The sequence below is a fragment of the Pseudorasbora parva genome, chromosome 13, assembly GCF_024679245.1.
Source record: "Pseudorasbora parva isolate DD20220531a chromosome 13, ASM2467924v1, whole genome shotgun sequence".
Lineage (NCBI taxonomy): Eukaryota > Metazoa > Chordata > Actinopteri > Cypriniformes > Gobionidae > Pseudorasbora > Pseudorasbora parva.
The window spans coordinates 36,076,737-36,093,611 of NC_090184.1; the positions used below are offsets into that span (position 1 = coordinate 36,076,737).

Sequence of the window (16,875 nt, forward strand, 5' to 3'; positions counted from 1 at the left end):
AGTGATATAAACTAACTTTGGGGAACATTTTTTAAAGTGTAATTTTATTATTTAGTTTGCCTCGCGTCCATTAGAAAACACAGAGGGGCGGCTATACTGGGACCGGTCACCGGGGGGCGATCGAGGCGCGAAAGCTTCAGTAAATGAGAGGGAGACTGCAGGCTTGATATCAATTGGCAAAAACGTGCCGAGTCCTTCACGTAATAATCAATTCAACAGGCTTTCATAGAAAATATAGATACATATAGATCAATAGAAATACACATTGGCATTAAAGGTACAATATGTAAGTATTTTACCATTTGAACTTAAGTATTTTATGAGATAAGAGTAATACCACCTCTGTATGTTGAGTAGGCAACATACCGAGTTGTTTTAGTTGTTTAGTAATAATGAAATGCAGAGACATGTTTAAAAGCTCAGCAAACTGCAATAATATAAAAAGCTTTATTCAACCAGTCCCACAGGTTCAAACTCTTCCGTGATTCAGCATGTCCTGCATGGAGAACATTGTTGTTTACATTCCCAAAGGAACGTGTGTCAAAAATATCCCTGTGCAGTCCCTGTCCAACTCCACGGCCAGGAAGATCCGTGTCGCTCTGTCTCAGCATGAATCAGAGAAACGGATGCCGCAGACAGTGACGTGGATCTGCCCGGTTGAGCTGCGGGAAAAAGATGTGACCGTGGGCAAGGGCAGCAGAGAAACGCTTCCACTGTGCCAAAGGCCTCTAGTCACCAAAATAACTCCAGGCCAGTTTTTGCTGCCTGTTGTCAGTTCCAGCATCACTGCCTTTAAGGTCTTAAGAGCGATTTTAAAAAAACACAAGCCTAAAATACAGTTTTCAGGGCTTGAGACTGAAGAGGCCTCTCAGCCCACCATCAGGGGTTCTGTTCAGCGAAATGCCATCATCGTGTTCAACGGCCAGATCTTTCTCTCAGTGAGGAAGTCACATTGCAGGCAAGCAAGACTGCAAAACTCTCTCTCAGCAACTTCAGGTGTGTGTCTGGTTTCTCCCAGTCAACAGCAACAGATAAACTCTACGTCTACTTGTCAAGCACAGCCGCTCCTGGACACTTCAACCAGATCACAACAGAGCAGGGTAGGACATTTTCTCTCTCTTGTTAGTCCTGAAGAAGCTATAAATGCCAAAAGTGCCAAATTCCAAAACCTCAGTTCGGTTTAAAACAATTCATGTTCAGTAATATTGCACTGACACTATTGGATGAGAACAAAATTTAAGCTGAATAACAATACTAAAATCTTTGCAACATCGACCCTGTTATTGAACTGACTTGAGCTAAATAATGACACCATTGCCTTCTGCAGAGCTGCTTTACTGTGGACTCTAACTTGTTTCTCTGGAACATTAACAGTTATTGAACTGATTTAAAACAACATTCAACTAAATTAAAATGAATTATGGCACTTTTGTCTTCGGTAGAGCTGCTTTTCATCACTTTTCAAAAGTGATGAATTTTACAAAATTAACACTGTTATTTTAATCTTTATTAATGTGAAGCTGCTTTGAAATAATCTGTATTGTATAAAGCTCTAAATAAATAAACAGGAAATTAAATGAAATTCTCAGGTCAGGGTTGTTATTATAAGTCATTGTAACAAATTGACTTTAAATTTCAAAAAACTATTTGGGATAAATTGTAAATTCATGGTTAAATTTTAATCGGTTTATTGATATTCAAAGTGGATTTTTTTTTTAAATGTTTGATAATGTTAAACATACATTTGACATTTGTCATAATCTCAAATGTTCACTGATAATCAAATCAATTTTACCAAAAAAAGTGACACTCCAGAATCACTTATCTGGCTTCTTGCTGAGATATAATGGTGATAACCTCTTTCTCTGTTGTCATCATCACTCTTAAAGGGATCCCCTGGTGTTGAGACTTGTATGGCTTAATATAACATAAATTATGTCTCTTACTGAATTATGTAGTAGAAAACCCATGAAAGATCTACGTTATTTTAAAAATCGATTTTATATTTGGACCATGGGCGGCGCCATTTTGTTTGCGTTCTAGGTTGATGACGTAGATTGGTTGAACTCCTCAATCAGCTGGCATTACCCGTAGCTATTTTTACCACAACGCAACTCGAAAATTGTTTCAGAGTTAAACAAAACCAATGAATTCCTTTGTAATTATACTTAAAACACACTCAAACATACATGTACACACAAACTCACCTACACAAGTCACAAACAGATCGGCGGGCGCGCACACGACAGGCTCTGTCTCAATCGAGATGTTGGGCTGCTCAGTCTCCACGACAGGGGCTGAATCTGAAATCGACCCTATACCCTTAAATAGGGCATTATTTGAAGGGACGGACATTTGTAGTGTTGTCCGACACCATAGTGGACATGTTCGAGTGCAGTCATTCAGTCTCACGTTCCACCGCAATAACGAGTAAAGCCGATTTACAAACAGCTGTCCGACTTCACGCACTCAAACATACATGTGCACACAAACTCTCTCTCTCACACAGACTCACACACACCCCAACAGATCGGCGCGAACACACACACACACACACACACACACACACACACACACACCCCAACAGATCGGCACGAACACACACACACACGCACGCACTGCGCGCGCATACATAACCCTCAATCTATTCCCTGTGTTGATATCCTGTTCAACACATCCTGTTCCCTAGTGATAGTAGATTAACTATAATGCCTAATGTGACCAGCAGAGGGAAATATCTAGGTAGGACGATGGGATAAAGTAACGTGAGGAAGAGAGGCAGGATGTTTTGGTGATGATGCATGCGATTGAGACAGAGCAGTCAGGTGTGTGTGTGCGCGCCCGCCGATCTGTTTGTGACTTGTGTAGGTGAGTTTGTGTGCACATGTATGTTTGAGTGTGTTTTAAGTACAATTACAAAGCAATTCATTGGTTTTGTTTAACTCTGAAACAATTTTCGAGTTGCGTTGTGGTAAAAATAGCTACGGGTAACGCCAGCTGATTGAGGAGTTCAACCACTCTACGTCATCAACCTAGAACGCAAACAAAATGGCGCCGCCCATGGTCCAAATATAAAATCGATTTTTTAAATAACGTAGATCTTTCATGGGTTTTCTACCACATAATTCAGTAAGAGACATCATTTATGTTATATTAAGCCATACAAGTCTCAACACCATGGGATCCCTTTAAGATACATTTCATGAATTTCAATATCATGCTGCAGGGAATCTTGAAAGTGGTGTTATATAATATAATGATGCCAATTCAAAGCAGTATATGCCTTTACATAATGAAGGATCTCTAAAGCGACAATATATGTCAGATAAATGCAACAGTACTTAGGTAACACTTTACAATACGTTTTCATTAGTTAGCTACTTTGGTTAACATAAACTAAGAATGAGCAACACTTCTACAGCATTTATTTATCTTAGCTAATGTTCCTTTCAACATTTACTAATACATTAAAATCAAAAATTGTATTTGTTAACATAAGTTAATGCACTGTGAACTAACATGAACAAATATTTTTTTATTAACTAAAATTAACAAAGAATAATATATACTTTAACAAATGTATTGCTTATTGTTAGTTTGTGATAGTTAAAGGTGTCATGAACTGTCTTTTTTTATTTTTCTATACTGTTGTCTGAGGTCAACTAATGACGTTTTTGTGGTTTTTACATTCAAAAACAACTAATAAGCGATAGGCTATTTTCTACACTGGTTTTGAGGCTCTCTCCAAAATGCTGGGTTCTGATAGGCGTGCAGCACTGAAGACTTGGAAGTAAACGCCCACGGCTAGGATTGGATAAGATTTGCATATTTAATGAGCTTAAGCTCCGCTGTCAGTTCACATGACGGAAAGCAGAGAATGAGGAAGAAGCGGCAACCTGAATGATTTTCTCGATCACGCTCGTAAACGTCTTTATCAAACAAACACAATGTTTTATTTCTCATCGACACGCAATTGATTGGACTATTAATTTTTATATTACACATAGCCCACAAGATCGGACGATATAAGCACGAACCGCGCACACACATACATGTTCGGCGCCCGCCGCCCTTCAGATGTCAACAAGAGAGAGAGAGAGAGAGAGAGAATAGCAGAACAAGAACGGAATATAATGAGATTGATCGGCCTGCCGGGCTTTGTGGGTACAGCGTGCTAAAAGTATGCTCTGTTAGACATGTACACATAAGCAAAACGATTTATAACAGTGCAACACTATTACATATAAATACACATTTTACTCACATAAGTGTGTTGCACCATTCCTGTCGGATCCAAATCCAGCATCGACCGGAGATTTGATTACAAACGATTCCGCAGTGAACTGAAGTGAACATGTGTTCCCCACGTGAGCTGGAACTTCATCATAAATAAAGTTTAACCACTCATTCCTAATTTTAGGATCTGAAGGAAGCTTATGCAGCGACTGTGTTCTTCCACAACCAGGAATAGCGCAATATCTTCCTCGGCATGAAATTGTTGTTGACCAGCTAGCACAAGCCCTCAATCAGTCGGTGGGCGGGCTACTGAATTAGACATGCTGTAGAGGTGTGTGTTTCATCGCGCACTGACGTCAGTATAAAGCACAGGACCGTTTGCTGAGCCTGGTGTCTATAAAAGCTTTTCTTTGACTAACAAGGAAGTTTTCAGCTCTTAAAGGTGCACTATGCAACTTTCCGTCCACTTGAGGTCGCCTATTCAAAACAAAGGCGTAGTTGGATGACGCCAAGTGAGCGCAGTATCTTGGGACATTTGGTCTTCACCTCACAGCCGGTGGAAAAAGGGACACGGGCCGAAATCACGTTCATGCGTGTGGTTATTAACGTTACTCTGTAGTGTGAAGCAGAGCAGGACCGAGTGTTGTGGAGCTGAGCACGGGCGCTGGAGTGATTGTTATACAAACACCCGCCTCGCGAACACCGGGACTTTTATTATGACGGGACGGGACACAGTCGCCGGGAATGCGCACTTTTTCCGCTTTTCATTAGTATAAGGTAAAGCAGCTCTGTTAATCATTTTAGATACATTTAAGTGTGTTTAAAATAATGTGATGACGTTACTCTGCGTTCGCTCGGCACTGCTGTGACATGTTCACACTGCTAAGAGTAAAGCGATTCTGCCCAATAAAACTGAGGGTAACGCAGATATGACGCAAGTGACAGGCGACTCCCTCAAACGCTATGCTGACATGTCCCGGGTCCTTGGTTAAAATAGCGATTTACAAATAGTTGGAAACATTTGGGATATTGTAAGTACTCAACTGAACAAAATATATATCACTGGCCTAGTGGTTTTTGGATATTTTACAGAAAAAATACTACACAGTACACTTACAGGATATTCTTATATTACCATGACCTTTTATATATCAAAAGCTCAAGGAAAAGTTGATTCCTCAATTCATCACCCCTTTCAAACATTAACTAATGTAAACAAATTAACTTGTAAAGTGTTACCAAAATATGTTTTTTTTGTGTGTGATTCTCTTCACTTTTTGTGGTATATTGAGCATGATTTGCTTTATGCCTTTTATACAGACCTTCATTCGATTTCTGACAGTTGCATGCCTCTTTTCAACCCACAGACTCAGGATGACCAGGCTCCAGCTACAGATCTTGACGTTAACCAGCACAATTCATCAAAATTGCACAAAGTCTCTGAAGAAATGCCTGAACAATACTGTACAAGCGCAGAGAGTCAAAAGGTCAAGCTTTAATCTTTTATTTTACTCTGTGTAAAGTAAGTCTTGAAGATGGGCATGATAATCGTACATGATTAAAGGTGCTGTATTTGTGTAATTGAAATACTCAGCCAATCACAAATGTCAATCATTTTACCTGGCTATTTGGTAGCACCCCTTGGTAGCATTTCTTGTTTTTGAGCCAATTACTTAAGCCAGACAGACTGAAAATATAGCCATTTTTAAAGTTGGTAGAAAATAAATATGCTTTCAGAATAGTGTAGTTATGACATCTACCAGCAGGCCAGGGACTAACTAGATCATGCTAACCAGCTCAACCTTAATTTTTGGTGACTTGCAAAATACTTGAATTCTCTTACAGTACCTTTAAATCTGTGTAAAAAAGAAATGGTTCATGATTTTAAAAGTAATGAGGTGCTGTTCGAAGTCTTTCAGAAATCATTTTGATCCTGTTTTCTTGATGTTTATTAATTAATTTTGCCTTTGAATTGACAGGAAGGTGAGGCAACTTCAGAGTCCAGGTCAGCGAGTAGCCCATCCAAACTTCCTGAGGATCTGGAGTCCAGTCACGAACCCGATATCCTCCAGCAGCCCCAGATCATCCACGCATCGCCTAGCGTCTCAGACCAGCCCGAAGCAGCAGGTGAAGAAAGAGAAATGCATGAGGATGTCAATGAGCATTTAGAGGCTGCATTGCTCCCCAAAGCTGAGAGCGGTCTTGCGTTTGATTTTGAACAATTGGCCCAGGAGGAGAGAATCAACAACCTACGTGCTCGGCTGAGACAGAAGGAAGCCGCCCTCAGCATCTTTAATTCAAAGCTGACCGGTCAAATTTAGAGGATCAGACTTTGCCAAAGATGTCTGCTCGAGTGGTGTCAAAGTTGCTTGTGCATATTTTTATTTGAGCAGCAGAAAAAATATTTAAAACTTGCTTGAGGAAGTTTATTCATTTAAAGAGTTAGTTCACCCAAAATTAAAATTCTGTCATTTACTCGCCCTCATGTCGTTCCACACCTGTGAGACTTTCATTCATCTTCAGAACACAAATAAAGATATTTTAGATAACATCTGAGTTTTCAGTCCCTCTGTTGACAACTATGCTAATACCTATTTGATGGTTCAAAAAGTCATAAAGAGATTGTAAAACTAATCCATATGAATTAAGCAATTTAGTCCAAATTTTCTGAAGAGACTCGAAATCTTTATATGATGAACAGATTGAATTTAGACTTTTTTCACATATAAACTTTCATTAACACACATCAGCTGTGGTAAATGTAAGCTTAAGCATGTTTGCTTGATGTGCGAGAACCAATGAGGTTCATTCTCGTGTTACGCAGCAGGTTTGAGCTTCCTCAAGAGATTTGTTCGTGCTTGCATGTCAAGCAGGTTCGTTTGAGCTTCTGTTTATGTTTGCTAATCAATGTTTAAATGTGAACACCTCATATAAAGCGATCAAATCTCTTCAGATAATTTGGACTAAACGGCTCAATTCATATGGATTAGTTTTATGACCTCGTTATGAACCTTTTGAAGCGTCAAAGATTTCATAAAATAAATGAAAGTCTTACGGGCTCGGAACGACATGAGGGTAATTAATGACAGAATGTTCATTTTTGGGTGAACTAACCTTTTAATTGTTCATTATTTGAAAGCTCAGATATTATAATTTAAATTAAATAATAACGGCACAAATTGCAAGACATGTTTTTGTGCAATAAATACAATAAATAATTTAGTAGTGTTTGCTTTTGCATAGGTATCACAAAATCTGTTTGTATTGACTTAAGCAGCTAAAAATAAAATGGTTCATTGAGTCTTCATAGTTCAAATAAAAAGGTTGTGTCAAACTAAGCATTGGTCATTTTATTTTGTAAACCAGTTGCTGTACAATGTACCTCCAGTTGTACCCACACATCTGACTGGTAACATAACGTTTTGTCTTTATTTTATCTTCAAGTGTGTACTCTTTGATTGGTTGTGAATGCATCCTTTGTTTTATCATTTCAGTTGAAGCCTACACACTCCAAAATCACTGAACCGGATTTTTGCTGAGATATATTTCTGATAACTTCTTTCTCTTTTGTCGTCATTCTTAAGATGGATTTCAATGTCATGCTGCAGGGAATCTTTAAACCGGCGTTATATAAGATAATGATGCCAATTCAAAGTTATATATGCTTGAATGCAATGAAGGATTTCTAAAAGGACAATATCGGTCAGATAAAGTTATGCACCACCTTCCTGTAATATTACTAGCTTGACTGTAATTGTTCAGATAGATACGTCAATGTTGAGTTGTTGTTGTTTATTAATCAGATTTCTTTTGTAGTTTTACGCGTCAAGCAAAAGACAAGCTTTGCGATTAGGTGTCGTCTGTGTGTAGAGGGAAGGGTGTAGGATGTGTCCGGGTGCGTGCAGTTGGCCCGTCCCCTCCTGGTCCCTCCTATAAGAGCACACCAGAGTAAGAACGTCAGTAGCTCTTTAGAGAGACCAAACCAAAAAAAAAAATAGACATGCCATCAGACGGAATGCCAGCCTGTCAAGCCAGACGCCTTCAGATTCTTACAGGATTCATGCTGAAGGTAAGATTCTGCATGCATTTACCTAGTAACATGTATTCCAATGGGATGCACCAGAATCAGGCTTACAATTCAAAGATCATTACACCTGTTGCATGTTATTTGGATGTAGAATTTAGGGGGGAAAGACCACATCATGCTGCTTTTTTGCTTTGAGGTATTTAGAAAGACTCCACTGACAGTAAGCCTCCATAAAAGATGGTGAAAACAGCTTCGTTTTTTTGGGGGTAAATGACTAGTTTCCATGGAGTCAAATTACGTTTTTGTGACCAACAATTACTGCCTCCAATGCAGGTTTGCATGTTAGGGAGCTATTATGACGTCGTTTTGTCGTGTGGGTTGTAGGAAAATATAGATCTCTAGTGCACGCCAGCGTATCAAAAGGTCAAAGCGGTTAATGCTTTTGCAAAGTCAGGTTCCATGTAGAACCTTTAACATTAATGGAACCCTTACATTGCACAAAAAATATTTGTAGCGAAAAAACATTCAATAGATTATTAAAATGCTCTCTGAAAGGGTCTTTGGGAAACACAAATGGGTTCTTCTATCCTCTTAAATATAAAGCCTCCAAAAACGATTTTCACAGCGACGCCACAGAATGACCAATTTTGGTTCCCCAAAGAACCCTTAAGTGAACAGTTCTTGAAAGAACCATTAGTGAGTGCAATGGAAAGTTTCCATGGATGTTAAAGGTTCTTCATGGAACCGGAGATGCCAATAAAGAACCTTTTTTTTTTAAGTGTATGGCATCGCTCTCAAAGTCCTCTTTTGGTACTCCTATATTTAAGACTAAGGCAACATAGGACTTTCAAAAGATCTTGCAGAGCACTGCCATCTGGACTTTTTGTACATGCTCTCAAATCAGTAGTTTGCAAAACAAAATTTACTTAGAACGTCATGTGTCAAGAGTTGTATTCATTGCTTTAACGAAAAGGAGTGCATCTCTGATAAGATGCAGGTGGCTGAGAGTTTGTTGTTTCTGGTGAAGCAGGTGCCCAGCTGGCGAAGTGTGTGCGTCCTCTACTCCCTATACTGCGTTGTAAGTCTGCCGGAAGCCAGCGAAGCGGCCAAAGCGCGATGTGGACGGGAACTAGTTGCTGACCTGGAGTTTGTGTGTGGAGACCGTGGCTTTTACAGAGGTGAGAGTCGCCAACAACCGTTATCTTATTTTTCTGATGTCCTGTATTTGGATACTGCAGTAACTAATTTTTTCTAAAGATGATTGTGTGGGTCCAAGCGAGACAAACCGATTGGTGTGGACCTGGTGATATAGAAGTGACTTGCATGTCTCTAAATCTTTAATCTAACTCACAACATCATATCATATTTATAACAATGAATATCAGTGTATTAAAAGTGGCCTTGCCCTGAAGATACAGACAGCGGTATCAAGTCAAGACATTATCATTATCATAACTAATAGCAAACAGTAACGGTCTTCTGTGGTGGGTGGCCTGAAGTTATAGTTATTTATATTCAACACTCCATAAATGACAATACAAGTTACCACACCAACATGTACTCTTGATTTGCAGTTGTTGATATCAACATTTTTCAGAGACCCTTTCACCCTGTTCCATATCCAAGGCCACCTTGATACTTTTCTCTCCCATTTTCTCATTCACTCCTTTTCTTAAAAGGAACATTTTGACATGGACTTAGTGACTCTTATTTCAACAATTTCACAAAAAATGGTATTGTTTGTCATTAACAGACAACGTTATCCTCCTAATAGGCTCCTAATAGGCTACATACACTACCATTCAAAAGTTTGAGGTTGGCATTGCTAAGATTTTTATGTTTTTAAGTCTCTTCTGCTCATCAAGTATGCGTTTATTTGATCATATTGTGAAATATTATTATAATTCAAAACAACTCTTTAAAAAAATGGTATTATGTTAAAATGTAATTTATTCATGTGATGGCACAGCTGAATTTTCAGCATCATTACTCCAGTCTTCAGTGTCACATGATCCTTCAGAAATCATTCTTATATGCTGATTTTCTAGCTCTGATTTATGTTGAAAACAGGTAGCCTGTTACTACCTGTACTACTCTTTACTGTCATTAATTGAATGGGTACTTGCTGAATAAAAGTATTAATTTCTTTAAAATAAAACAAAAGTACTGACCCCAAACATTTGAATGGTAGTGTAAGCATGTTCACCCCATTTTAACAGTTGCAACTAACTCTCATTAATATAACTGGCATTAAAACATTAATATTGTCTTTTGTGTCTATTGGTTAGGCAAACCTGGAGCAGCCCGTAGCGGTGGTCCTCGCTCTCGTGGGAAAGGGATTGTCGAGCAGTGTTGCGTTCGGGGATGTGACCTCCAGCATTTGGAGTCGTACTGTGCCAAACCCAAGAAGGTGCGCCGTGACGTCCCAGCATCTCTACAGCAGACTTTGGTGAGACGTCAACTCTATGGACAGACATAGATCCAATTTAACTGATTATTTGTACTACTTAGAGCAGAGGTCCTCAACCCTGCTCCAGGAGACTCACTGTCCAGCAAAGTTTATTTCAAGCAATCCTGAAGACTTCAGGTGTGTTTAAAATAGATGGGAACTAAAGTCTGCAGGGCAGTGGGTCACCAGGACCATGGTTGACGGCTTCTGGCTATAATAAAAATTGTATTTTACTCACAATCCCATTTGACTTCAGTTCTTCTGTGAAATATAAACATTTAAAAATATATACGATATTACTTTAGTTAAGGGTTCAGTTATCACTGTTAAAGGGTTAGTTCACCCAAAAATGAAATGTATGTCATTAATGACTCACCCTAATGCCGTTCCACACCCATAAGACCTCCGTTCATCTTCGGAACACAGTTTATGTGTTTTTTATAAAGATATTTTATATAAAGATATAAAATATATTTTATATAAAGATATTTTATATTAAGTCCAAGAGTGTATTCAAGTGTATGCACACTATACTGTCCATGTCCAGAAAGGGAATAAAAACATCATCAAAGTAGTCCATATGTGACATCAGTTGGTTAATTAGAATCTCTTGAAGCATCAAAAATACATTTTGGTCCAAAAAAAAAAAAAAAAAAATATTCAGCATTGTTTTCTCTTCCGCGTTTGTTTTCAAACCTCAAATAAAGATTCAAATGGTTATGAATCAGCGGATTCATGATTATGATCGCGTGCCAAACTGATGATATCGAATCGTGAATGAATCCGCTGATTCATGACCGTTTGAATCTTTATTTGAGGATTGAAAACAAACACGGAAGAGAAGATAATGCTAAATAAAGTCGTAGTTTTTGTTATTTTTGGACCAAAATGTATTTTTGATGCTTCAAGAGATTCTAATTAACCAACTGAAGTCACATATGGACTACTTTGATGATGTTTTTATTCCCTTTCTGGACATGGACAGTATAGTGTGCATACACTTCCATACGCTCTCTGACTAAATAAAAAACATCTTAAACTGTGTTCCGAAAATGAACGGAGGTCTTGCGTGTGTGGAACGACATTAGGGTGAGTCATTAATGACAATTTTCCTTTTTGGCTGAACTAACCCTGTAACTAGCTGCTTATTACCATGCATATTACAAATACATTATAAAGCACATACTAATGCCTTACGCTAGATAACCATATTCTACATCCTTTAATCCTAACCTAAACCTAACAACTACCTTATTAACTATCAATAAGCAGTTATTAGGAGTTTATTGAGGCAACTCTTTACTTAATAGTCAATAGTGCGAATTGGAGAATTGGATCATCTATATACTGGTCACGCTTGTCCATTAAATTATAGTGCGATTTAAGTTTCATTTGAATTTATGTTCTCTGAAGCCCATCATTAAAGTTCAATTGAGGGTAATCATCATGACTTGAAATACAGCGCATGAGTCATATGATGCTTCATTGTCATTTTATTTTAAAAAAGACAAAAAAAGTGTCCAAGATATTGTACAAAAATATTACTTTTGTGTGGTATTTTAAGGGAGAAAGACAGTCATGTGCATTAATATAGCCAATAGTCTCAGCAAGTAAAACCTTGCAACTTTGCATCCCAGCAAATTCAATGACAATTATCCTTTTTTGTTTGTTGCAGGAAGATCAGTTTTGGCTGGTGTTTCAGCGGCGATACCAGAAGCAAGCAGAGATGAAGAGAGAGGAGGAAGCTGCATCTCAAAGACTCAGAGAGCGGAAGCTTTACCGGTGGAACAACAGAGATTCAGTATTACTAAACACCAACACGCCCAACCGGCCCCCTTCAACACACCAACATCCTTCCACTGAAAAAATGACATCAAGGCCGACATTTATCTCCCACATCCGATAGTCATGGCTCTTTTTGGGATCTCTATGATTCATCTTCCTTTTCTAAGAAAGACTTTTCCGTCCTTGCACAAGTATAAACTGAGGACTATTTAAAAGAAACTAGGAGACAAGATGGCATGAAAGTGAAGAGTGTGTGTGTGTGTGTACCTGAACATGGGTTGTATTAGTTTCACATGTGTCAAATACAACATTAATTGTATTTTTCCATTTTGTTTTCAGCTGCCCTTCCTAGCATTGACTTTTATATTTGGGTAAATGGGTTCAAAGCAAGTTGAGGGTGCAAGTTGAAAGTGTTTGTATGCTACTCATATAGACCTGAAAGTCTCAATATGGGAACACTGACGGCTTAAGCAAGTAATTTGAATGTAAATGTGATGTGTTTTTATGAAAGATTACTGATATCAGTGAATATATTTTCGTAAATGTTTTTTATGTTTAATTTATGGTCTGTATATTTCTGTATAATTAGGTTTTTCTAATACTTGTGAAATATCCAAATCAAAGCAGATTTGGAAAGAAATTTGAAATAATAAAATTGCAACTAAATGCTTTATGGAAATATTTTATAAGTTTAAAAGATGCAATAAGACAGATTCCAGGGGCCTTTTTTATAAAAGGAGTGTTGCCATAGCTGGCGCAATGTGGCACCAGGTGCATCGCAAGTGCTTTTTGCTAGTTTCAGCCTGACACAGTTATTATTTTCACGTCCTGGACCAAAGTGTTTAAATAGCAAATGCATTTGTGCGCCCATCTGAAAAAAAAGTGATCAGGCACATTGCTATTTTAGGCAACTGAAATAGACTGCGCCATTGACTTTAGAAAAAGTTTTCAGAAGTTTTTGCTGGTCAGTGGCACAGACTTGCACATACGCACATTTGATAAATGTAGGATGGTTTCTACACAGCATTTTATAAACAAGGTCCCAGATTTTATAGTGAGAGCCATAGAATCCAGAACGCTTTCTAAGGTTCTTTTGGATTATTATATATTGTCCCAATGACCTCTAAGAAAAGAACATTAGTCTGTTTACGGTGAATAAATAATATCATCACAGCCTTGGTGTGTTATCACTCTTTAAACATGGAATACGTTTCTTTTTGGTATGCATTGGTGCAGTTTGGTGTTATGACTTGGATGTTCTTGACAAAGGTCTTTGGTAAGAGTGCAGTCAGCAAAGCTGAGGCATTTTTGACATTGCAGGAGAGCAGCACACAGCAACAATAAGAGAGTTAAGCAAGCAAGAAGAACAAGGACAGGGCAAAAAAAAAAAAAAGAGTTCAAAGATGTTTAAACCGTCCCTTTAAGGGAATTCATTTAACTCTCTGCCATCTTTGAAACAGCTCCTATCTCTTTGAATAGGGAAACACCACATTCTCTAAAGCTGTTCACCAAGCTTACGGTTACATTTTATATTTGACATCACCAAGGGAAATGTTGTTTCTCAATAATCAAATCATGTCAAAAATGCAGATGTGCGGTCCTAAGCGTTGACTGGTTTTATAGCAACCAGAGCTTCTCAAGGCATCTGCAGTGACACGATGACGATGACACCAAATAGCAATTGGCTCTTTTATTTAGAAGGTGGGACTTATTCCACCATATGCATTGCTCTTTCTCCCATTTTTGTATCGTCTTTGCCAGTTTTTGCAAGTCTTTGGTTTAACAAACTAGTATTTGGGTGTTTGGATGATATAAAATGTTTAAATAATAGAAGGGTACTGAGAGTATTTTTACTTCTCAGTCTACAATAAATTTGCCATCTTTGTTTCAAAAGTTTTTTTGTTTCAGTGTAACCGTAATCGCCTCACTGTAAACTACACAAACTCAAATATGTGAAAATGGTGACGTCATACATATGTGTATTACGTGTTCAGTATATAGGCATGTAGTGTTTCTTACAAAGTGACATCCCCAACTACTGGCCTGGCATGAATAACAGTGGGTTTTTAACTGTTTTAGCGGATCCGTGTGAGAGGGATGGTTTGATAACACTTTATTAAGGAAAAAAACTTCTATTTTTAGTACATCATTGCTGAGTTAAAACGCACCTCAAGATTGACCTTTAGGGATTTGCTAAATCCAAGCACTGAAAATGATAACACTTTCTATGAGGCTCCTAAAGGGACATGGTTAGGCTTACTGTGGTAGTCAGTTACATTACAGTACATCAGAGATGACTGACAGGATGTCATTGACAAAAAGCTTAGCTTGCTGTACACAGAGTATGCATGATCTTGACTTGGAAAGTAAAAGTAAAAAGTGAGCGAGCATTCAAAAGCGATTCCAATACCCTGCATATTGATAGCCACTCCCTGACGCCAGCAAATGTAATTACTAGGGCTGTTTCGAATGCCATTTTTTGAGCTTCGAAGCTTAGGTGGCAATCAATATCGAATATTCGAAGCTTCGGTGGGTGGGGCTAAATATATAATAATAGTGTTGGTTTGCATTTGTATCATCTTTCACGACTTCACGTTTCACTCTTCGGCATCGTAAATGTGTTGCAGCAGACCCAGTGGAGTGCAGTGTTGCATTTGGTGCAATATGATCAGGTGGCACACATTCTTTAAATATTAATAAACATTTAATAATCTTTTAAATAGAACAGTTTCCGGTACACATTACACGGGCAGGTTTATGCTCCGAAAACAGACAGTGCACAAGTGATACAAAACACAGTGTAGTGTAGTCTGGCTCCATTATCTTAATGAATTTTCTGAAGCCTTCGCCTTCAACTACATTAACGGGCCTCATATCCATAGCGACAAACTCTACTATGGCATCTGTTATCTCTCTCGTTCTTTTCTCTGTTAACGGTTTTCGGATCTGCTGTGAAGGTTTGGGTTTTGTTGAGCATGTTGATGGCTGCGATACCTGTGGATGTACCTATAAACAAATTATTATTAGCCTGTGCTGCTGTATGTTTTTAAATAGTGTCGTATTTGCAATTAGCCTATTTATCATAGCAAATTAAGCGCATAAAAGCAGGTTTTTTTTTTTTTTTTGTCGCATGCTACTTACTTGTGATTTTTCAAACTTGTGGTGCTGTTGTGGTAGGCCAGTTTCAAATCGCATATTTGACACACTACCTTTGTCTTGTCATCCTCACTTAATTTAAAGTGCTACCAAACAGCTGAGGTCTTGGGCATTTTGTAACTATTCAGTATGAGATGAAATAAATCACTACGTTCGCCAACGGCTGGTTCAAGCATGAGTGAGAATGAGTCCGCGACGGAAGTCACGTGTAAAAAACAAAAAACGAATATTCGAATCTCAACACTGAACATCGAATGCCACCTCACCGAACGAATATTCGAATATTCGATTATTCTAGTACAGCCCTAGTAATTACCCATCTGTATAATTGCATCTTTCTCATATTTTTTTTCCATCACCATGTCCCTTTAGTGGTTCCGTAGGATGCGTCAAGGCTGTGTCATTTTTGGCTTCAGCACATCGTTAATTGTGTTCAACTTGAAGTGGCGCTGCACAGAACGATTGGTGTATGACATCAAAGTACAGCTAGAGCGATTTAAAAGCAAACAGTCTTCTTCTCTCCAATCGCTCTCGCTGTACTTTAATGTCATATGCCGACTGATATGCACAGAGTCGCTTTAAGTTGAACACACCTAATGTTCCAAGAGAAATACTAAAATTAGCTTTTACAGAGTCAACAGATAGATACTTTAAATTATTCGTATTTAATTATTTGATGTTCGAATTAAATTATTTTACATTTTTTAAATGTATATATATATATATATATATATATATAGTTACAATCGCTGTTCATAAAATCCTGTAAGACGCTGTTAGTGACAGCATTAGCATCAAGCATCATAATAATACACAGCAGAATAAAAAAATACTGGGATTACTCCCCAAGGACAGGAAACGCTGCATGACAACTCATTGATGAGAGCAACTCTATTAATGCAACACTGCAGAGATACAAAGTTAGTCATGTATCGTTTTATGTGAGGTCTGTCCAGCTGAAAACGCACTTCCTCTGCCCTTGAGCAGTGATAAGTGTCCCAGGTGACAAATCTGCAGCCTTCTAAGACACACACACACACACACTATTTGCACATATTATCTGCTAAATGTATAATTGTACCAGTAAATGTTATCATAAGGTGACATACAGTCTGTTCAGTTTATCAATTTATGAAGTTGCATTTTCTTTGCATATCAAAAAAGATTTTCAAACTCTAAGAGCTCTGACATCATTTGAGTCTTTAAAATCGTCACCACTGAT

At 38.1% G+C, this 16,875-nt stretch overlaps 2 protein-coding genes across 2 annotated transcripts; both read left to right on the forward strand.

The window, feature by feature from the left end:
• The first annotated feature begins 467 nt into the window (after positions 1 to 467).
• On the forward strand, positions 468 to 6,803 carry si:dkeyp-110g5.4 (uncharacterized protein LOC561637 homolog). The gene is made up of 3 exons (XM_067414199.1): positions 468 to 1,100; positions 5,604 to 5,723; positions 6,216 to 6,803. Exons 1-3 carry the CDS (start codon positions 492 to 494, stop codon positions 6,555 to 6,557), a joined length of 1,071 nt encoding a protein of 356 aa, XP_067270300.1. The 5' UTR covers positions 468 to 491; the 3' UTR covers positions 6,558 to 6,803.
• A 442-nt stretch (positions 6,804 to 7,245) lies between these two features.
• On the forward strand, positions 7,246 to 13,672 carry igf3 (insulin-like growth factor 3). The gene is made up of 4 exons (XM_067414201.1): positions 7,246 to 8,305; positions 9,294 to 9,441; positions 10,552 to 10,712; positions 12,388 to 13,672. The coding sequence occupies exons 1-4, from the start codon at positions 8,237 to 8,239 to the stop codon at positions 12,616 to 12,618; spliced, it is 609 nt and encodes a 202-aa protein (XP_067270302.1). The 5' UTR covers positions 7,246 to 8,236; the 3' UTR covers positions 12,619 to 13,672.
• The last annotated feature ends 3,203 nt before the right edge of the window (positions 13,673 to 16,875 follow it).

What these genes read in the sequence shown, in the direction of transcription:
- si:dkeyp-110g5.4 (XM_067414199.1), top strand. Translation starts at nt 492, where the DNA reads ATGTCCTGCATGGAGAACATTGTTGTTTACATTCCCAAAGGAACGTGT. An exon ending in CCAGATCACAACAGAGCAGG is followed by an intron (nt 1,101 to 5,603) that starts GTAGGACATTTT and finishes TTCAACCCACAG; the next exon opens with ACTCAGGATGACCAGGCTCC. An exon ending in CAAGCGCAGAGAGTCAAAAG is followed by an intron (nt 5,724 to 6,215) that starts GTCAAGCTTTAA and finishes TTGAATTGACAG; the next exon opens with GAAGGTGAGGCAACTTCAGA.
- igf3 (XM_067414201.1), top strand. Translation starts at nt 8,237, where the DNA reads ATGCCATCAGACGGAATGCCAGCCTGTCAAGCCAGACGCCTTCAGATT. An exon ending in TTACAGGATTCATGCTGAAG is followed by an intron (nt 8,306 to 9,293) that starts GTAAGATTCTGC and finishes CTGGTGAAGCAG; the next exon opens with GTGCCCAGCTGGCGAAGTGT. An exon ending in AGACCGTGGCTTTTACAGAG is followed by an intron (nt 9,442 to 10,551) that starts GTGAGAGTCGCC and finishes TCTATTGGTTAG; the next exon opens with GCAAACCTGGAGCAGCCCGT.